This window comes from Bidens hawaiensis, unplaced genomic scaffold, assembly GCF_021521415.1.
Source record: "Bidens hawaiensis isolate Kalapana, Puna unplaced genomic scaffold, B.hawaiensis_p1.1 tig00001035_1, whole genome shotgun sequence".
NCBI lineage: Eukaryota > Viridiplantae > Streptophyta > Magnoliopsida > Asterales > Asteraceae > Bidens > Bidens hawaiensis.
In genome coordinates, this window is record NW_027491061.1 from 2159982 (window position 1) to 2183659 (window position 23678).

At 38.7% G+C, this 23678-nt stretch overlaps 1 protein-coding gene across 1 annotated transcript; it reads right to left on the reverse strand.

The window, feature by feature from the left end:
* Positions 1–446: 446 nt before the first annotated feature.
* Positions 447–4199, reverse strand: LOC143556775 (uncharacterized). Its single transcript, XM_077046024.1, has 4 exons — positions 4038–4199; positions 2656–3896; positions 1416–1542; positions 447–1336 (listed from the first exon to the last, which is right to left on the reverse strand). The coding sequence occupies exons 1-4, from the start codon at positions 4192–4194 to the stop codon at positions 639–641; spliced, it is 2223 nt and encodes a 740-aa protein (XP_076902139.1). The 5' UTR covers positions 4195–4199; the 3' UTR covers positions 447–638.
* Positions 4200–23678: the final 19479 nt, after the last annotated feature.

Sequence of the window (23678 nt, forward strand, 5' to 3'; positions counted from 1 at the left end):
TTTATTTTGTTTCCTTTGTAAAACGCGTGAAATTTTACGTTTTCAGATTCCCAAGATTTAGTGATACACTAAATTCATGAAAAGAACGTTGTCATTGATCTTTTGAATTTGATGTTATCAAACTAAGTTATGGTTGATAGCGAGTTTAATAGTTTATGTTGATAACTGATTTGGTACTTGTTCCAAAAATGTTCAGAAGTGTGTCTTACGGATTGGGTACTTACACAAAAGATGTTAAAAAGTGTTTTGGTGCTAAAGAAAAGTTCCGACTGATAGATGCGACTACTTATTGAGAACACCTTCATGCAGATGAATTCGTCAACCCAAAGTTGTTAAATGTCACAAGAAGTCGGTTAATTAGCTTCGTCTCTAATATTACTATACACTACTATTATGAACTATGAACTAAACAATTGTATAACATACACTGATACACCCCTTGAAATATTTCTAGTTGTTCAAAAATTATATAAAACATTTTTTCCGGCTTTAAAAGGAACCTCACGTCACTAAACTTCCTACGATTTCATTACAGCCTAGCAAAGGTTTCCAAGAATACAAATTACATTTTGTTCACCAAACCAAAAGGAACAAAAACACTAGCCACCATCATTAAATCACCATACCAACATAATGCCTTAAACATCAACAACAATTTCATCAACTAACATCTGCATGATATCCGACTCGATTCGAGCACCCGTCTCATAAACTTCAACCTCAAAATCTACCCATTCCCCTAAACCATGCTTCATATCATCCTCTACCAGATCTTCTAATGTCCCACCAACCAAACCCGTCCACCCCTTCACTTCCGTCACAACTTCTTCAATCAAACCATTAATGCCTCTAAACAAACGAAGACTGATCCATGATCTAAATCCACATTCGGAATATTTCACATATCTTGATTCCAAATACTCAATTACCGCATCAAACACAAACCGTTTGAGTTGACTTCTTGCAACCGTGTTATGAGAACCAAGAAAGTTGTCGAATGTGGTCCGTATGACATCAGCAAGCGAGTCAAGATCAAGGTCACATATGAAGGAGGAGTTGAGCTCATTTGAGTTATGTAGCGTTTGGTTTCTTAGTACTAGCTCAGAGTTGAAGATCACGCGTTTAATACGAGACCACGTGTTTCTAGTTATTTTGGAATCAACGTCAATGGTGGATAATACTTGTGAAGTGTAAGTCAAAAGATCGAGTACCAACTCGTTACGCATGTCATCTTTACTGAATAACATATCAGAATAGAACGGATTTGCTTCCGATTCTTGAAATTGTGATTCCTCATATGAGTACCTTAGGGAACGTGCGTGTTGTGTTGTTAGTCCTAGAATCAGAAAATGAAACAATAAATTAAAATGAATTTTTTTATATCTTTAACAAATGTTAGACTATAAATGTGTTACCTGAATTATCTTCCAAACTGCTGGAGCAACAGCTTTCATTTGAAAAGGGGGATTCTAGAACCGATCCCGGGCTAAGATGATCACTGTTTTTGCACGCGATCAACCCTGCTGCTTTTTTTAATTTTGTCTGGTTATTATAATAAACATGAAAATAAGAAAACTTATATCAAGAGGTTAACCAAACAGATTACATATATTCCTGAAAATTACAAGACTAATATAAGAAAAACTAGAGAAGAAATAACAAAAATCGTCATTTTGACCAGTTTGTTATTCATTTATTTAATTTTAGTTTTTTACACAAATAGCCCAATTTTAACTAAATTTTAAAAAATGTGGTTGAATGGAACAAAAAACAATTTCGGGGCTTAGGTGTTAGAATCTCATTGGTTAAACATGATATGTGAGAATTTTTCTCTTTTTAGCCCAAAACCATGCCATTTTGGTTTGGGGGTGACATGTCATCACCTGATTCTCAGCTACACCATTTTTGATTTTTAAGACCAAAAATGGGACATTTTTATTATATAAAACCATGGTTGCAAAAGTCGTTAGGCGCTCCCAGGGCGGTCGACTGGGGAGTTGCGATTACTCAGTCTAGGCAGAGAGTACTCAGACGTGGTAAATTATAGAGAAACTAATTTTTGGAGCTTATATATATGTCAAGTATCATAAATCTACAAATATTTATAGAAAAAAAATATGTCGTCGATGTCAATATAAATAAAAAAGATACATCTTTAAAGTATCTTAAAAATGAAAATCGTTAATTAAAAAAATGATAGTCATTCTTTAATATTATAAAAATATGAATTATGTTAAATTTTTTAAAGTCAAAATCGGCTCGAGTTGACCAACTAGATCCGACTGTGGCAGAGGCTGACCACTTTTGATCGATTCCGAGTAACTAGGCGGAGTTAAAGAAAGTCGCCTCGGCACCATACCTTGCAGCGATTACTCGGCGCCTAGTCGGGATTTTAACAACCATGTATAAAACAGCGCGGTGCCTTTTGATTGTGTTACACTTACGGGTAATCATTTGAAACAGACTTTTTTTTTATTTTTATTATTACTTGTTATATTTATAAGAAGTTGGTCAAAATGGCCATTTTCGTGATGTTCCAAAAACTAAATATACCTGTGTTATTACAATTTAGGATATATCATCATAGAAACAAATATCAATCAACACTAAGATTCAAAAAGTGTGGCAAAACTTAAACAATGAAAGAAAACATACCTGCAAACAGAATCTGGTGTTATGATCATACCTACATCCGCTATGGTTGCAAACACGGTTCCTTTTAGGCCTAAATTCCATATTATTTTGCGTAACTTGTCTCTCCACACTTAGAGCACACAACATATCTTGATAGCTAGCCGCAGGCATCCTCTTTGGTTGATTCCAATTTGTTCTTGAATCATACCCAACTCTACTCGCTAACTCTTGCAACTTTTCTTCAACTAGTGCACCCAAACAATTGCCTGTTAACCCAAACGTACTCTGCAAACCAATCAGGTTGCATGAAGAGGCATGTTGGTTATTCTTTCTTCTCTCTAATCTTGCAGGAATTTCACACCTGGTTTTGTTCCCATTTTGCCCTTGATAATCTGGTTTACAAGCTTCTGACCGTGATTGTTGTCCTGTATATTGAGCATTACAAACCATTCTTGGCTCGTTATGTGGCCCTTTATGTGTTATTGGTCTTTTCTGCCACTGACTGGGCCAGTTTTCAAACCTACCCCTCTTGTCAAACTTCATGTCCTCAACGTTACCCGATACCCTTGACTGTGTTTGACCCGTTACACTTCGTGTGTGGCCCGTAACCCTTCGGTTATTCCCCGTCATGTAACCCGGAGATGCAAGATTTCGAGGCTGCAAATCTTGTTCTTGATCATATGAAAAATTCAACACAGACGGGCCGATATTAATCTTTGATTTAGGCTCCGAAACATGAATCAAATTGCCACAGTTTTTGCAAGATGTTTGTTGAGTCAGTGAATCAAGATTTCCACCCTTAGCTCGGTTTGTAATCGCGCGTTTACACTTGTTTTGTAACCCGGATTCTAAGACCCGAGTGGCAGCCCCAATTAACCGTGATGAATTCCTCTTGGGTTGATTATTAGTTTTCGGAACTGGGGATGCGAGTCTAGGGTGATGATGCTTTCGAGATCGCGTAAAAGCATTCTTTAATTGCAATGCTTCTGATCCAAATCTAGTGACAGTTGTTCTGTCACTAATTCCTGTTTTTTGAACCTTTTGAGGCCTGAATTCTGGCTTCATGATTTTCTTGTCAGTTTCACCGCCAAGTTTCTGTCTGGTTAATTCACCGGAAGAAGGCATAGATTCCAAGCCCATGAGTCTGGCAACCAGAGTAGGCATTTGACCACCGTTGTTGGTTGAACCGGCGCCATCGCTGTTATTATTTGGAAAGCTTCCATATTCAATCTGCAACAGCTTTGAAGGTTCTTTTGCTCTATCTATGAAATCAAAACAACAAAATGAATGTAAGTTATCAAATATTATTAGATAATAATGAATGGTTTGGGTTCTTTCGCCACTGTAACTAATATTAGCAGTAACATAAGAATGCTAACAATAATAAACCCAATTATATTGACCTGGTGGAAGCAATCGCCTAGAGAAGAGTTTCTTCTTAGAGAACCTTTTGTTCCAATCGAATAACTGAAAGAATATGCCGACACAACCACCGGTTCTCCGAGGTCGTTTCTCCCCAACAGCTAAACACGACGAGGTTACGCTCACACTGTCATCCATCTAAAATTAATGTTCCAAAATCCTTCGTTCTTTAGATCATAAATTTGATTCCATCTCAAAGGAATGAGGAGAAGAAGACAAGACAGAGGAATCTTATGCAAGAAGACAAAAACATTAATACTGCAGTGATCCGGCGTACGTCTGGTCAGTGGTCACCTGGAAAAAGTGTACCCTTCTTTTTAAACCTTTGGTCACTATGAAATGGAATAATAATAATAATAATAATAATAATATTAAATATTAATAGTATGACCATAAAAAGTATTAAGTATCGCAATCTTGTGATTATACGAAACCCCAGACAGACAGACAGACAATGTTGGTGATGATGAAAACGGCTTCTTTGGGGTTTTTTTACTGTTAGGAGTAGGGGTAGGTGGGTAGGATAGGATTACCTGGTTTGAATGTGACAAAGCTTTACCGCATGGGGAGACAGTGAAGCCCAGTTCGGAGAAAACAAAGAAACCACCTCAGTACATTTTACCCATTTGTTGGATGGATGTTAATATTATTGGAAAATTCCTAAAATAGTCCTTTTAAGAGTGATTTTTTCAAAAAAGCCCTCCAAATTTAAAAATTTTTAAATAGCCCTTGAAATCCGTCTTTCACGTGACATTGAGAAATTCCCCGCGAGTTTTCAACAACCAATCACAAACTAACACCTTTCAATGCTCCCCATCTACCACATGAGTTTTCAGTTCAAATCCGTCTTACACATTAGATTTCGTATGAAAACTTACTTGATGAAAACAATATTTCACGTGATGTTTCAGACGGTTTCTATTTTCCACGTGAGTTTTAAAAAAAGTGATTTTTAAAACTTTTTTTTTTAAAATTCATCTTCAAAGATGAATTTCATCTACAATCATCTTCATCATCTTCTTCATTCAACTCCCACAATTTCCTCTGCCACCTAATGCTACCGGACACCACCACCATCACCATCTGGATGGACGGCGATGACAAAACCCCATCATGGTCAACCACCACAACCATCCATCACCACCAAGTCCTCACCCACGACAACGCCACTTACGCTTCTCTCAGCACCCTTAAATCCATGCTCGAAACAGAATGGTGGTGGTTGTGAGAGTGATACCATTCGGTTGGTGATCACTGGAAGTAATGTTTCTGGTGAAATCCCAAGTGAGTTTGGTTTATTAACGAATCTTGTAGATGTTACATATTTTGGCAACAAGCTCGTCGAAATTCTACTGGAAAGCATGTCAAAGTTAAAAAAATTTGAATTCATTGTTATCAATATAAAATTAACTCATGAATTGATATAAAAAAAGTGGAAGAAGATAAACATGGTTTTTGAAGAGCTACTTTGAAAATCTCTTTCAAAAAAGACTATTGTAAGAATTTTCCTCAATATTATTTTTTGATTGACTTGGTCAATGGGGCTTCAAAATGGAATTAGAAGAGTGGGGTAATCCTTCGGACGTCGGTGATGACTCATTAACAATTTAACACTATGTTTTGAACTATATGATGATTGACGTGTATAGTTAGTTAGGTAAATTTACACTTCATCGTGGCCTATGGTTTGTGAACGTTAGACTTAACTATGTTTTTTTCAATTTTGTTTATTTTATAAACATGAGTAAATTATGATTTTCCTTTTTTACGTTCTTTTCTTTTCCGGCTTTTGTAAAGTTGGTCTAAGATGCCAATAAGAATTTTGAAAGTTCATGTAAAAACGATCAAATTGTTGAAGGACTTTTTATCTTACTAGACTTGTATGAGAAAATTGTAAACCATTAAACCAAGTGTTGGGGTATCTTGAGGGGCGGCACCCTCCTTTTACTTTCAAAAGATTCAATGATAGTCAAATGATTAACAATTAACTCATATCTATAACACCTGGTTAACTAATCTATATTCATAAGACTATCCGTTGTGGCCGTCACCCTAGCCGCAAGCGCCCTGGCGCGAGTCATGTTGGCTAAAACACCACAATTCACTCGCATCTCCACTAGACGCGAGCAGGCGTCGCGACTCAGGGCGAGCATGCGTGCTTGGGCTAAAAGGAGAAAAGTTTATGGATTGGCTCGCGAATGGATGAATTCAGCGGCGTGAACGACAACGTGATGAATTCAGTGGTGGCGTGACCGACAAGGGTTGAAGGGTTGGGTCAACTCAGCGTCACGTGGCACAATATGATTGGATGAATTCATAGGTTGGCTTCAACAACAACACATAGCCACCGCAAAGGCAATGTATGATGTAATTCTTGAAATGTTTGAAGGTAACATTGAGCTGAAGAACATAAAGAAGCAAAGACTCAAGCAACAACTTGAGAGGTTTAAGTACAAAGATGGAGAAAGGTTGAAGTCCATCCTTGAGAGATTCTTGGCAATTGTGAATGACCTTCGAACAACTGATTATGTCATGACTGATTTTGATCTGAATACTAAGCTGCTCAACTCAATGCCTAAGGAATGGTACACCGCCTGCAAATTCATCCTCCAAAATCCCAATTTCAATGATTTGAAAGTGGATGATGTAGTGTGCTTCCTTCAGGCTGCAGAAATTGAAATGATTGAAAATGAGATGATCAAAGAAGAAAAGCCTTGTTTCAATGTTTCTAATGCATTGATTGCACTAATGGGAAACTTGTCTACCAAGAACCAACAGCAAATTCCCATCATTGATGAACCAACAGAACATGTTAATGACACACCTAGGTCATTTGTTGGAGGTAGCTCAAGTCATGGAAATCAGACAAGATTCAATGTCCAACTCATTGAAGAAACTGACACTGCCTCAATGGCAGGTGTACATGTTCCATACCATGGTGGAAACATTGGTCAAGCTAATGACACTCAAGCTCTCTTCTCAATGTTCACTGAGTCATATAATGCATTTGTGGCTAAAAACCTAATCCACACAAGTGTCATCCAAGATGACTTGGAGCAAATAGATGCTGATGACCTTGAGGATATGGATTTGAAATGGCAATATGCAATGCTAGCACTGAGAAGCAAGAGGCTATTCAATAGAACTGGTAGATCTTTGGTCTCTAGGCCAAATGAAAGGATTGGATTTGACAAGTCAAAGGCTATTTGTTACAACTGTCAACAGCCTGGACACTTTGCTAGAGAATGTAATTAGCCCAGAAACTTTCAAGCCAATTAGTTTCAAAATCAACAGCCAAGAAACTAAATGCAATATCAACAGAACTTTCAGCAAAACCAGAACAAAAACAATAACTTAAACAACAACAACAATCCCAACTTCAACAACTTCAACAACAACAACAACAAACCCAATTTTAACAACTTTCAATAGCCCCAAATGACACATCAACAAGTTTTTCCTCATAATCAAAACTACCAAGGAAATCAATTCCCTCAAGCTGCTCAAAACAACCTAAACGGACCCAATCAAACTCAACCAAGAAATCAAGGGAATGTAACTCTTGCTGCACAACAAGATGGTGATTTTGACTGGAGTAATCATGAAGATGACATCAAAGCTGCTAATGTTACATTCATGGCAAATATTGAGAACGAGGCTGGAACATCATTTTCTCAGGTACAATAATCTATCACTGACTTACATGAAACAATTACTGCTTTGAATATGAAAATAGGCAAGCTAGAGAGTGAGTGTTTTAGAAAACAAAGCACCATAAATGGATATGAAGCAAGTGATGCAGTTAGTGAAGAGAAGATCAGAAGTTTAGAAGATGATTGTGTGAGTAGCTACAGAGCTTAACAAAGGTATTGCACTGAAATAGAAGGGTTAAAGAAGATGTTAATTGAAGAAAAGGTGAAGAACACAAGCTGGAAACTAATAATGAGTTTTTAAAGAATTTGGTCTCCACAGAAACATATGTGGGATTCTGAACCAAATTAGTGAGAAAGACAAGTATAAAGCAGTTACTGTTAATGCACGGTTTTGCGTCTCGAGTCTTTGTATTTATCGTTAATGGATTTATCGTTTATTTTATGTAATAAATAATTAAGTATTAAGTTAGTTCGTTAATGTGTAGCCTAGTTCGTTAAGGATGTTTAATGAACTAGAGCTAAGTTATTTTCCCTCCTGATTCGTTAAGGATCTTTAACGAATCAGGGGGTGATTCGTATAAGTTATTTCATTTAAGTTTATGTAACGAATTGGACGCTAGTTCGTTACGAGCTGTGTAACGAACTAGATCCATCGTCTATTTATAGTGGCTTTAATCCACAGTTAATTTAAGTTTGGAGGTTAACTTTAACGAATTGCTGTCCAATTCTCTCTCAAGCTTCATCTTCATATTAATATTATCTATCACATACATACAACTAATATATACAGATATAACATACAATCAAGTGTAACAATGAACTAGATCCGTATTAGTTAATTATACATAGATCAGATCTGTGTTAGGATTGATTATCGAGTTCAAACAAGTGGTATCAGAGAATTCGGTTCTCTCGTTTACGCTTGATTTGATTGTTAATTCATAATTGATAGTGTTTGTGTTAAGTTTTGGTTCAGTTTGATTTTGGATCAAATTGAGGTTTAAATTGGATGAATTATGGACTGTTTGGATTGGATTTGAATGGGTTAAGTTATTGGTAAGCTTTAAATAATGGGAATTGGATTTTGGATTGTGTTTAGATTGAATTGGATTAGATCTGGAATTAGCTGAGAACAGAGGATGGTTTTTGGTTAAATTGGATACGTGTTAAGGATAATTGTGTTACGGGATTGATACGAATGGATTCGTGTTTGGTTTACGAGTAATCTGGTCGTTTAAGTGTGCAATTTGGTTGAGTATTGGTTAAGTATTACAAATTTTGGTTTCTGGGTTTGTGTTTTTACATTTCCAGAAATTAGGAAATTTACGTTTGAAGATTTGAAGATTCAAATCAATTTGTTAACATTCAAGTCTGATTCGTTAATCTCACAGCTTGATTCATTAACATATTTAGCTAATTCGTTATGAGTTTTGGTTGACTCGTAAACCAGTTCGTTACTCAGTCTGATTCATGCCAACTGATTCGTGTGACATGTGTCTTACATTGGTAACAGTTTTACAAAAACTTTTGCCACATGGCATTTGTTGTCAGAAGTTTGTTAGAAACCGTTGTAACAACCTGTTTCATTATCAGTTTGATTCGTTATCAAATGTAGACGATTCATTACTTAATTCGCTAAGGTTTAATTTAGTGATTCGTTAAAGGCAATCACCTGATTCGTTGAATCAGTTCGTTATAAAATCTTTCTAATTCGCCAAAGTTACTGTTTCTAATTCGTTAAATTTTTGTTTCGTTACCTGATCAATCTTAACTTCGTTAAGGTGTGATTCGTTGACTACTATTCACAGTTTGTTATTTAATTTTTCAATTTTAATCCTTAGAATTTGAGAATTTTGTAACTTAAAAAAAATGGCTGGTATGTATGCATTAGGTTCTCAAAACATGTTGATGCAACAAATGTTGCAACTGGACACCGAGATCGGTTCACATTCGAAATGTCCACGTTTGATGAAATTTAGCGATTTTGCTAAATGGGAAGCCCATTTCCGTGCTCATCTTGGATCAGTTCACCCTGATTGTTCATACTATTTGGATGAGGTTTACACCGTTCCAATGATTGGAGATGAGACTATTGGTTTTACACCCAAAGCTATCTCACAATATTCGGTTGAAGAGAAGAAAGCGTTAGAAATGGAGACAAAGGCTTATTCTACTCTTACTATGGCCTTACCTGAAAACAACTTTCACCAAGTTGGGAGTATAAAGATTTGTGCCTCATTATTCCAACATATCCGAATGAGAAGTATGGGTAACACCGCTAAAAGCAAAAAGGTTATGCTCAAGTTTCAATATAGAAACTTTAACCTAGTTAAGGGTGAGACTGTTGAAGATATGACAACAAGATTTAATCATTTGATAGCTGAGATGGATAAGATGAGATTGGAAATATCTGAAGCTGATAAGATTGACACTATTAAAAGTGCTTTGCCGAGTTCTTACTCGACTTTCTTGATGGTTCTAAAAGAGAATAATTACTTTACAAATGAAGATCTAACAGCATCTAAATTTTTGCAAAAGATCGAGGCAAGAGAATATGATCTTAAATGTCAGAAGTCTTCTAAAGATAATCAAGATCCTGCATTTTATGGTGTGTAAGGCCCAGTCACCGGTAACCCTACTTTCGTGTTGGATTTACTCATAAACGCAGTTCTAAATATCAGAGTTAATTAAAAACTTTACGCGGAATATAAAACTTTCATAAAACATTACATATCAGTTCATAATCATGTCTTAAAACATTCCTCTTGTATTTCAAAATCAAAACATAACTTATAAAACATATCAGATCTTCAGATGCCAGGCTTTAGTCTTCTGCCATGTGTCCTCCACTCAAGCCAGCTGTCTCATCCTACTCACCTGCGTGCATACTAAAAGTCAGCTACGCTGAGTGAGTTCTAGTTAATCATACAATACCATACAATACCTTATTACATACATACGTACTTAACCTCATAACTTTCTTTCATACACACATAAGTACTCATACCTTCATTCTTACTTACATACTTTCTTTCTTACTTACATACTTTCTTTACATTCATAATCATACGTTTTAAAGAGCCTTTCGCCCTATAACCTCACAGATATTATAAGGGTCTGGTCCCTAACATCACAGATATTATAAGGGTCTGGTCCCTAACATCACAGATATTATAAGGGTCTGGTCCCTAACATCACAGATATTATGAGGGTCTGGTCCCTATCCTCACAGATATTGTAAGGGTCTGGTCCCTAACATCACAGATATTATAAGGGTCTGGTCCCTAACATCACAGATATTATAAGGGTCTGATCCCTAACATCACAGATATTATGAGGGTCTGGTCCCTTGTTTTCGAATATTAGTAGGGTTCGATTCCCTCTTCGTTACCATACAACCATACAACCGTCATTTCCTTCTTTTATTAACTTTATTACGTTCATACACATAAACATACATATCATACTTACCATATTTATAACGTTACAACCTGACAGTACGTGCAATATCCGAAGATCGTTCACGTACCATCAAGCATTCATTCATACATATCACATATATCACATATGGCATACACTTATCACTTAGGATAAATGTATTAACAACACATCAAGTATGCACACAGCCCCGAAAACATAACAAGGAATGGGGCTAGAAACTCACCTGGATCCTGTTACACTCGCCGTTGATCGTAATTCCTTTCTTTAACTGGGCTCGGCTAACTGTATAATATTTACACATATCAATTAACTACTACTACTCGTTTTGTATTTCTATCTATATATGACCTACGACGAACGGGGGTCCGGGGGCAGCGCCCCTGGCAGCGGGGTTCTAGGGGCGGCAGCCCCTAGCGGGGTCCAAGGGGCAGAGCCCCTGGCTGGGGTTAAGCTGACCTAACACATTTTCCATTAGGTTTTTAATTTATTTTCTAAACGAACTTCACTTCAGGCGAAGTTAAACCTCGGGCGAACTTGGCTTCAGGCGAAGTTAAACCTTAGGCGAACTTGGCTTCAGGCGAAGTTAAACCTTAGGCGAACTTGGCTTCAGGCGAAGTTAAACCTTAGGCGAACTTGGCTTCAGGCGAAGTTATCCTTAGGCGAACTTGGCCGTAGGCGAAGTTATCCTTAGGCGAAGTTACGCTTGAAGGCGAAGTTACACTTGAAGGCGAAGTTCATCAGGCGAACTTAATCTTGCAGGCGAAGTTATCGCGCTGCAGATCTGTTTGCTCATAAATCCTTCGTTTCTTAGCCAAATAACTCGATTTTGGTACCCACGGAATCGTATGATCGGCGCCTACAAATCCCAACCATCAAATCGGCCTAAAATCGACGTTTTAGGGGTCCGATTTGGGCAGTTTGGGTTTCGGGTCCGGTTAACCCATCCAATCCTAACCATTTTCAGTAATATTAGCTTTGGAGGATTTGTTCTTACCTTACCAACTCAGATCTATCAACAAAATCTCGGGTCTCGGCTTCGAATCTTGATCGGTTAGAATGTGTGTGTTTTGAGTGTGTGAAGAAAGAAGTGGAAATGAAAGATTGGGTTTGGGATGGGATATTTATATCCCTCAAAGCCCACGGACCCGAGGCCCATTCTCATTTAACCCATCTTACGCAATCTAAGCCCAACTCCCTCCTTACTCGACATTAAATAATTAACAACGTGAAATCACTAAACATAACTTTCTTTATTTATAATTAAAATTTTGGGATGTTACAAGTCTTCTCCCCTTAAAGAGGTTTCGTCCCCGAAACCTAACTATTACATAAACAAACTAGGGTAAAACTTGCGCATCTCATCCTCGACTTTCCAAGTAGCATCTGATCCCTTGCAGTGTTTCCATATCACTTTTACCAAGGGTATAATCTTGTGACGAAGCTGCTTCTCCTTGCGATCAACGATCTTTATCGGTTGCTCGATGTAGTTCAATTGTTCATCAACCTCAATGTCCATTAATGGCACGTGAGACGTGTCATCAGCTAGACACTTTCTCAGATGAGAAACATGGAAGGTTGAATGAATTCCTTCTAACTCATCGGGTAAATCCAGCTTATAAGCTACTTCCCCCACACGATACAAAATTTTAAATGGTCCAATGTACCTCGGACTTAGCTTCCCTCTCTTTCTAAAACGGATAATTCCTTTCCAAGGCGAGACCTTAAGCATCACATAGTCGCCAACGTTAAACTCAATTGGTCGTCGCCGCTTATCTGCATAAGACTTTTGTCTGTCTTGAGCGGCTTTCATTCTTGCTTTGATCTGATCGAACTTTGAAGACGTTTCTTGAACCACTTCTAGGCTTCCCATTTCCTTTTGACCAATCTCACCCCAACACACCGGGGTTCTACATCGTCGACCGTAAAGCATCTCAAACGGTGGCATACCGATGCTCGAATGGTAACTGTTGTTATAGGAGAACTCTGCCAGATGCAGATGATCATCCCAGCTTCCACCAAAATCTAAAACACAAGCACGTAGCATATCCTCAAGGGTTTGGATCGTCCTTTCGGACTGTCCATCGGTTTGAGGATGGTACGCCGTACTGATGTTCAACCTCGTCCCCATAGCTTCATGGAATTTCTTCCAGAATCTTGAAGTAAACCGTGTATCTCTATCAGACACGATCGATAACGGTACTCCATGCTTGGTTACAATTTCTTTAATGAACAAGCTTGCTAACGTTTCTGACGAGATGGCCTCTCGTATGGGTAGAAAGTGAGCACTCTTGGTCAAACGGTCCACAATCACCCAGATGGTATCATGATGCTTAGCTGTACGAGGTAGCTTAGTTATGAAATCCATAGTGATGTGTTCCCATTTCCACTCAGGTATCTCTAGCGGTTGCATCTTCCCATAAGGCTTCTGATGTTCGGCTTTGACTTGTAAGCAAGTTAAGCACTTACCGACATAATCTACTACATCATTCTTCATTCCAGGCCACCAGTAATCCCTTTTCAAGTCTTGGTACATCTTTGTAGCTCCAGGATGGATTGAGTACCTTGACTTATGAGCTTCATCTAAGATTCGACTTCTAAGATCACCATGGCGTGGGATCCACATGCGGTCAAATCTAGTCTTAACTCCATGAGTGTTTTCCACTAACTCATTCTGCTGGCCGAACACCCTTTCTTTCTTTACTAACCCTTCATCTACTAACACCTCTGACTGTACCTTGATGATTTCTTCAAAAAGACTTGAGTTCACAATCAGCTGGTATGACTTCACGGTTGCTAGGACTTCCTCATTTTTACGACTTAGCGCATCAGCGACCACGTTAGCTTTACCGGGGTAATACTTAATCTCACAGTCGTAATCCTTTATCAATTCTAACCATCTTCTCTGCCTCATGTTCAATTCTTTCTGCTCGAAAAAGTACTTTAAACTCTTATGGTCTGTATAGATAGTACACTTAGTACCGTACAGATAATGCCTCCATATCTTAAGAGCATGCACTACGGCTGCTAACTCCAAATCATGCGTCGGATAAGTACTCTCATGGACCTTCAACTGTCTAGACGCGTAAGCTATCACTTTCCCTCGTTGCATCAACACGCAACCTAGCCCTTGATGCGAGGCATCAGCACACACAACGAAATCCTCGTCACCATCGGGTAGAGCAAGGATTGGAGCTTGCGTGAGTCTTCTCTTTAATTCTTCAAAGGCTTCTTCTTGAAATTTTCCCCAACTGAATACTATCGACTTTCGGGTCATACCGGTCAGCGGTGCGGCTATCTTGGAGAAACCTTCGATGAATCTCCTGTAGTAGCCGGCTAACCCTAGGAAACTTCGTATATCAGTCGGATTTTGCGGAGTCTTCCAATTCGTTATCGCCTCAATCTTAGCTGGGTCCACGGTAATCCCTTCCGAATTAATCACGTGACCTAAAAATTGCACTTCTCTTAACCAGAACGCGCATTTCGAAAACTTGGCATACAACTTCTCTTTCTTCAGAACTTCCAATACTTCTCTCAAATGCTCCGCATGGTCAGACTCGCTCCTTGAATATATTAATATGTCATCAATGAAAACGATAACTGACTTATCCAACATTGGTCGACACACCCTGTTCATCATGTCCATAAATGCTGCAGGAGCATTTGTTAGACCGAATGACATTACGAGGAACTCGTAGTGCCCATATCGCGTTCGGAACGCTGTCTTAGGGACGTCTGCCTCCTTTACTTTCAGTTGATGGTAGCCTGATCTGAGATCTATTCGTGAGAACCAACTCGAACCTTGCAGTTGGTCAAGCAGGTCGTCAATCCTAGGCAAGGGGTATCTATTCTTTACCGTAAGCTTATTCAACTCACGATAGTCTATGCACATTCTCATACTTCCATCCTTTTTCTTCACAAACAAAACCGGTGCGCCCCACGGAGAAACACTCGGTCTGATAAAACCCTTGTCGAGGAGTTCTTGCAGTTGGGACATCAATTCCTTCATCTCGGACGGTGCTAGACGGTAAGGCGCTTTCGCGACGGGCTGGGCTCCTGGTACTAGATCTATCTGAAATTCTATCTCTCGCTCAGGTGGCAACCCCGGAAGAGCCTCAGGGAATACTTCTGGGTAGTCGCGCACAATAGGAACATTCTTCATTTCTTTCGTCTCGGCCATAGCGTTGACAACATATGCCAGGTAGGCACCGCACCCTCGCCTTAACAAACCCTCGGCTTTTATCATCGAAATGACATTAAGCCCATAACTCTCCTTATCACCATAAACCGTCACCGCACTACCGTCCAATGACTTTAACCTTATCATCTTACTTTTACATACTATCTGAGCCTCAAACTCAGACAACCAATCCATACCCAAGACTACATCGAACCCTCCTAAGGCCATAACATACAAAGTAACAGGGAACTCATGTCCCTCTAACGCTATCTTACAATTCTTAACCATTTTTGTTATTTTCACCGAAGTGTCACTTGCGGTTTCTACTACAAAAGTTTCAGACACTCGGCAGCCTTTCATTTTAGCTAGTTTACTAAACGTCGTAGCTACAAAACTTCTATTCGCACCAGAATCAAATAATACAGAAGCGGAAACATCGTTCACTAGAAACGTACCTGTGACGACATCCGGAATCTGCCTGGCTTGTTCCTGGGTCAGCATGTAGGCTCTGGTTCTGGGCCTAGCTTGATCGGCATCCTTCTTTCCACTACCTCCAGCTACACCTTCAGTGCACTCCCTTGACATATGGCCTGTCTTGCCACATTTGTAACATGCTGGCTTCGCACTGCACTCATTGGCATAATGCCCTACCTTCCCGCACTTATAACAGGCATTCGACCCCATTCTGCATTCTCCACCATGAGCCTTTCCACATTTGAGACAAACATTAGAACTTTTACCCCACTTGCACTCACCACCATGCCTCTTTCCGTAGGTCTTACACGATCTCTTCTCCCACACTTTCTGTTTCTTATCCTTGGAGTTCCATAACTGAGTACCGAGTCGTTTAGCAGGAGTGACCCCTTTCTTCTCTTTCTCTTCGTCCCTTTCCACCCTATCATCCGCGGCCAAGTCAGCATAGACCATTTCCGCGAGTCCAACAGCCGAATCAAAAGTAGCAGGTTGAATCGCCCTGACTAACATGCGGACCTTTTGTGGCAACCCCCTCACATAACATTTGATTCTCTTGACCTCAGTGTCAACCATGTCAGGCACCAACCTAGATAGTCGGTTGAACTCCGTGGTATACTCACGATGCGTCATCATACCGGCTTTTAAATTCTGGAACTTCATCTCCGTTCTTTCAACCTCGGCATCTGCACAGAACTTCTTCATTACCAACTCTTTCAAATCTTCCCACCTCATCGCTCTGATCTCATCCTTAGTCTTTCTCTGCTCCACACTTTCCCACTAATACGTATCTTCCTCCTCAAATGACTGTGTAGCATAACCCACTGCTTGGTCGGGACGGCATTCGCTAATGCGGATAATCTTGTCCATAGCGGTTACCCATTGAAGAGTAGCGATTGCGTCTCCTAAACCAGTCAACTTAGGCGGGTCGCAACCTTTGAAGGACTTGTAGTTGCAACTGCCTCGGTCCCTCCTTCTGTCATCGACTTTCGCAGACCTTTCCTCGCTTGATTCACCCTTCTCCCCCTCATCATCATTCCTACTATGACCACCTGCCCCATCCACAGTTCTTTCCCGGCTTCCAGCAGGGCCTCCAGGAGTAATATTCTTTACAGCAGCGGCCACAGCTTGGACGATAGCTGCTTGAATGGCGGGATCCAGTTGAACCCCTTCGTTGTTGATAGGACCTCCTCCAGTTGCACTACCCTCCTCCCTGGTGTTGGAAGCTGTCTCAACCGAAGGTTGCTGGATACGACGAGGCCTGCCGCGTCGTCCAGCACGACCTCCAGCTCCAGCAATGTTACCAACTCCAGCCATCGTATTCTAAAAGGGAAAACACAAACATCGTCACTCAAGGAACCGTTTAGTACAAGGATGGTAAGGCTAACAGGTAATAACAGTGGCCAGTTGTGATTAGCTGATCACGTTACTTTCCGTGTCCTATACACTTCCTTTTATGAGTCTATTTGTGCTGGTTCTACTTGAGCAGTTAGTCAATTCAAACAATCAATTATTCCTATCCGTACCATTCTCATATCTTTTCTTTCTCATTAACATATATCATTTAATCATACCTTTCACCTTTACTGATCTTGCTTGAGCGACACATGGCATTCTTGAACTGGCATTTTCTTTCTTTTCTTACCTAAATCCCATTCTCTGTTCGAGTCTAAGCATGTAGGATGCTTAAATCTCTCGAACTTATGCTCTGATACCAACTTGTAAGGCCCAGTCACCGGTAACCCTACTTTCGTGTTGGATTTACTCATAAACACAGTTCTAAATATCAGAGTTAATTAAAAACTTTACGCGGAATATAAAACTTTCATAAAACATTACATATCAGTTCATAATCATGTCTTAAAACATTCCTCTTGTCTTTCAAAATCAAAACATAACTTATAAAACATATCAGATCTTCAGATGCCAGGCTTTAGTCTTCTGCCATGTGTCCTCCACTCAAGCCAGCTGTCTCATCCTACTCACCTGCGTGCATACTAAAAGTCAGCTACGCTGAGTGAGTTCTAGTTAATCATACAATACCATACAATACCTTATTACATACATACGTACTTAACCTCATAACTTTCTTTCATACACACATAAGTACTCATACCTTCATTCTTACTTACATACTTTCTTTCTTACTTACATACTTTCTTTACATTCATAATCATACGTTTTAAAGAGCCTTTCGCCCTATAACCTCACAGATATTATAAGGGTCTGGTCCCTAACATCACAGATATTATAAGGGTCTGGTCCCTAACATCACAGATATTATAAGGGTCTGGTCCCTAACATCACAGATATTATGAGGGTCTGGTCCCTATCCTCACAGATATTGTAAGGGTCTGGTCCCTAACATCACAGATATTATAAGGGTCTGGTCCCTAACATCACAGATATTATAAGGGTCTGGTCCCTAACATCACAGATATTATGAGGGTCTGGTCCCTTGTTTTCGAATATTAGTAGGGTTCGATTCCCTCTTCGTTACCATACAACCATACAACCGTCATTTCTTTCTTTTATTAACTTTATTACGTTCATACACATAAACATACATATCATACTTACCATATTTATAACGTTACAACCTGACAGTACGTGCAATATCCGAAGATCGTTCACGTACCATCAAGCATTCATTCATACATATCACATATATCACATATGGCATACACTTATCACTTAGGATAAATGTATTAACAACACATCAAGTATGCACACAGCCCCGAAAACATAACAAGGAATGGGGCTAGAAACTCACCTGGATCCTGTTACGCTCGCCGTTGATCGTAATTCCTTTCTTTAACTGGGCTCGGCTAACTGTATAACATTTACACATATCAATTAACTACTACTACTCGTTTTGTATTTCTATCTATATATGACCCACGACGAACGGGGGTCCGGGGGCAGCGCCCCTGGCAGCGGGGTTCTAGGGGCGGCAGCCCCTAGCGGGGTCCAAGGGGCAGAGCCCCTGGCTGGGGTTAAGCTGCCAGGTCAGCTTGGAAAAATTTTATTTTCGATAACTGCCTTAACACATTTTCCATTAGGTTTTTAATTTATTTTCTTAACGAACTTCACTTCAGGCGAAGTTAAACCTCGGGCGAACTTGGCTTCAGGCGAAGTTAAACCTTAGGCGAACTTGGCTTCAGGCGAAGTTAAACCTTAGGCGAACTTGGCTTCAGGCGAAGTTAAACCTTAGGCGAACTTGGCTTCAGGCGAAGTTATCCTTAGGCGAACTTGGCCGTAGGCGAAGTTATCCTTAGGCGAAGTTACGCTTGAAGGCGAAGTTACACTTGAAGGCGAAGTTCATCAGGCGAACTTAATCTTGCAGGCGAAGTTATCGCTTTGCAGATCTGTTTGCTCATAAATCCTTCGTTTCTTAGCCAAATAACTCGATTTTGGTACCCACGGAATCGTATGATCGGCGCCTACAAATCCCAACCATCAAATCGGCCTAAAATCGACGTTTTATGGGTCCGATTTGGGCAGTTTGGGTTTCGGGTCCGGTTAACCCATCCAATCCTAACCAATTTCAGTAATATTAGCTTTGGAGGATTTGTTCTTACCTTACCAACTCAGATCTATCAACAAAATCTCGGGTCTCGGCTTCGAATCTTGATCGGTTAGAATGTGTGTGTTTTGAGTGTGTGAAGAAAGAAGGTGGAAATGAAAGATTGGGTTTGGGATGGGATATTTATATCCCTCAAAGCCCACGGACCCGAGGCCCATTCTCATTTAACCCATCTTACGAAATCTAAGCCCAACTCCCTCCTTACTCGACATTAAATCATTAACAACGTGAAATCACTAAACATAACTTTCTTTATTTATAATTAAAATTTTGGGATGTTACATGGTGGAAGTATGCCATTAAGTTCAACCATTTCTCCAATCACTGCTTTTCTAACACAAAATGCAAGTGATAATGCAACAACTATTTATTGTGATCCACATTCCTGTTTCTACACAGCTGGAAATACTGGTTCATCTGGTTTTTCTGGTTCTTCTGGAGGATCAGGGAGTTCATCACCTTCAAATCAATTCTCATCACAACCAAATGTAAACATGAGGGAGGCAGAACAAAATTTTTCTTTCTTATCTGCCTTCATGACTTCATATGAGAATTTGGTTAGCAGTAAAATTGCCACAAGACGGATGAAGATTATGATCAGATTGATCCTGATGATTTAGAACTGATGGACAAAAAGTGGAACATGGCTATGATAGTCAGGAAAGTGAAAAAGTTTATGCAAAGAACGGGTAAAGATCTTCCATCTTTGTAAAAGAAATTGGGTTTTGTTAAATTAAAGGTTAAGTGATACAATTGTCAAGAGTTTGGACATTTTGCCAAAGAATGTGATAAGCCTAAAAGAGAGTATACCGGTCCTATAAAACAAGATCAGAACTCATCAGGTAAAAGTGGAAGTGATGCTGGAAATTCTTCTGGAGTTAAACCGTCGTCTTCTGGATCTCAAGCTATGTTATCCAACGTAGATGGAGATGACTGGTCACAAAGGCTACTATGTGGTAACAATCAAGCAAATCTGGAAATGTTTGGATTTCCTGAGTACTCTCAAGATGTGAGTGGAAGTGAACTTTATTCTGATGCTGATACTGAGTCTGAGTCTGAGGATTCAAGTGAAAAGCTTCCAACTACTTTCGCTTGTATGGCAAAAATAAGTGATTCAACCATGTCTGCTTATATGGGTAAAAAATGAGGTTAGTACTTCTACTTCTAAGTTATCATGTGCTGATTGTGAGACCAATAAGTCTAAGATAGATGTCCTAAAACTTCAAAATGATAATATGCTAAAAGAGATTGCTTCGTTAAAAGATACTTATAGACAATCCTTAACTTCTCAAATGAAGTCAAGAGAGAAAATTGAAGCTTTAACTATAAGTAATCATGATCTTAAGGCTGAGTTATTGGTGAAAATGACCATCAATGATAAAAAATTTCAAGAAATCTTGAAACATAGATCAAAGATAACCGAGCTTGAAAATGAGGTTCTTGATTTAAAGAACAAATTGGGCAAATTCAGAAATTCTTTCTTTTTTCTAAACGAAATAATTGAAGTATCTGGTAAGAAAAAAGATTCAAAGAAAGGAATATGTTTTGTTGAAATTGCACCACTTTTTCACAATGATTACAAACTTAATCCTTTTGCTAGACAAGAAGAGGATGTGATTGTTAAAGAATCAGTAATTTCTGAAAAAGCAAAACCAGTTAAAAATAAAACCGTTAAAGCCTGACCTTCAATTCAGAAACCTCATGTTCAAAGTAACAAAGTTTTTGTTGAAAGTGTTGACAAAGTTATAATTGAGGATGTGTTTGAACCTGAAATCATACACAAAAACAAGAACATTCCAAGTTCTAATAACATACTTTGTGAACCTCATGAATTTTAGGAGGCTGTGTATGGTTCGCACACAACTTAGGTGAAACAAGAGAATCTTATTAAGATCAAACCAGTGAGAGCTGCGAAACCATAACAACTCAAAATTTCTGATGAGGATTTGTTGCGTTTCATAAATCCAACTGTTTCCAAGCCATCTATTGGTAGAGTATTTAAATTAAAGGGGATAGACACGATTTTCACTGAGAAAGACATTCCAATAAGTATCATTAAACCAGAACTTTTTGAGAGTGTGTTTCACAATGAAACTTCCAAGATTCAAGATCTTGAACGTTTGTATGCTCAAGCTAAAACATCAGCTTCATCTGATCCATTGACTAAAGCAAAGCATGTTTTAAAATAGGCTAAGAAAGTTAAATTTGTAAAGTCAACTGGAACAGATACCATGAAAAGTTTCTCAAACTGTTCTAACTTAGATTTTTATTTGAAAAAGAAATCTGAGTTATCTGATGAGTTTACTAAGAGCATGACCAAGAATGTGAGTTCTAATCAACAATCTTTGTCATATGTTAATGCTAAAACTCAACAAGATCGGGTTGACATGCGATGTTGTTTTCTTTGCGGTCAACATGGTCATGCAGTGAGAAATTATGGACAGCAGAAATTTCAATATCTTCATCTTTTTGTCAAAAACCATTCCAAACCGGTTCCTTTGATAAAGGAGATTTTGAAATGACCTGTATCGTATGACGATGATACTCACATCATTATCTCAAACGTGAATCCTCGAAAGGTTGTTCATGTAAATGAAACTCATGGTTACATTACACCTAAGTTTATTCCAACCGAACCATTGTGCAAGAATGAGAATTCAAATGTAGTTCAAGCTGCGTATCTAAGACGAAAGTCTAAGAAACCTGTAACTTTTCTCAAGTTGCTGAACAACAGTTGAGTTCAACTAAGTTTAACTTTTCTCAAGAAAAACAAAAGGTGCCCAAGACTGAGGCCTAGGCTTCCTTTTTGAACTAATCACTTTATTTTGTGTGTAGGGTACATCCAAGACTATCTCTTGTGAAAACTGGATCATGGATAGTGGATGTTCTCGTCATATTACTGGAAATCTCGACCTTTTAACAAATGTGCGAAATATTCAAGGGGGTTATGTGGCGTTTGTTGGAATTTCGTATGCCCGAGACACTTATTTAGATTAATGTGGCTAACTGTGCTTGATCCAAGTCGGGTCATACCCAATAACGAGCTAGATAGACACCGGATTGTATTTGTTTAAGATATGATCTTTAAACGAATACCGAACACAAAGTTTAGGAAATCGGTTTTTCTGAAAAATTGCACTTGAAAGATTAAAATAAATAATTTGGATTATTTATTTATTTAATTATTTAATTGGTTAAATAATTAAGAAAAGATTATAAAATAGTTTTATAATAGTGTAGGCTAGTTTTATATATATATATATATATATAAATGAAACAAAAAAAAAAAAAAAAAAAAAAAAAAAACAAGAGAGAGTGTGGCCGGTTGGGTGGGACCCACCACCACCCCAACAAACCAATATTGTGTTGTGACTCTTGGACATTTTTTGATATAAACACCCACTAGCTACACATGCAAACTTGTCTTGTCTTTCAAATTGAAGTGCAATAAAAAAAAAACTCTCCTCTCTCCCTCTCCCTAAGGTTCGGCCGAAACAAGGAAAGGAAGGAGGGCTCGGGTGGTCGGTTTCTCGTGTTCTCGTCCTAACACTCGTCCGGTGTTGCTCGTGGGTATCACCTCTTGAGGCATCCTACTCTTGGAGGCTAGCCCATCTTCCTCTTCATATCATCCTACTCTTTTGAGGTAAAAGAGTTATTATATTTTTACATATTGTTAGCCTATTGTTCTTGTAGATTGATCCTATTTCGGGTTTTAGCCTTGTTACATATTGGTATGTTTCATAAAATTAACAATAGGTTGTAAATATTATCATGCTTCCGTTGCTAGATTAGTGAAAATGTTTCAACTAATACTCTAAAATAGATGCTAAAACCCAACAATTGGCATCAAGAGCCGGTTACAAGGACATAGGTTTACTTTTAGTTTTTCCCCTTTGGTTTTATAAAATTAACATGCATGAGATTTTATAAAACCCAAGATCTTAACATATGGATGTTAAAGTTCAAAAAAAAAAAAAAAAAAAATTTGTTTTTTGGCCAAATGGGCCGAAACCCATTTGGGCCGTGAGGTTAAAATGGGCCGAAGCCCTTTGGGCCGGCGTTTTTTTTTTAATTGGGCCGAAGCCCAATAACTTTTGTTGGGCCGAAGCCCAATAACAACCGTGAGGGGTTTTTTTTTTTGTCTTTAAATATATATAAGGATATGTATTTATTTGTAAGTTAGTCCCCAAACCGAGCCTAGACCGATGTGGATGTTGTGATTGTGTGTTGTGATTTATCTATATTATTACTCATTTGGAATGTAATAGTAATTATGGCTTGTATTTATTTTTAC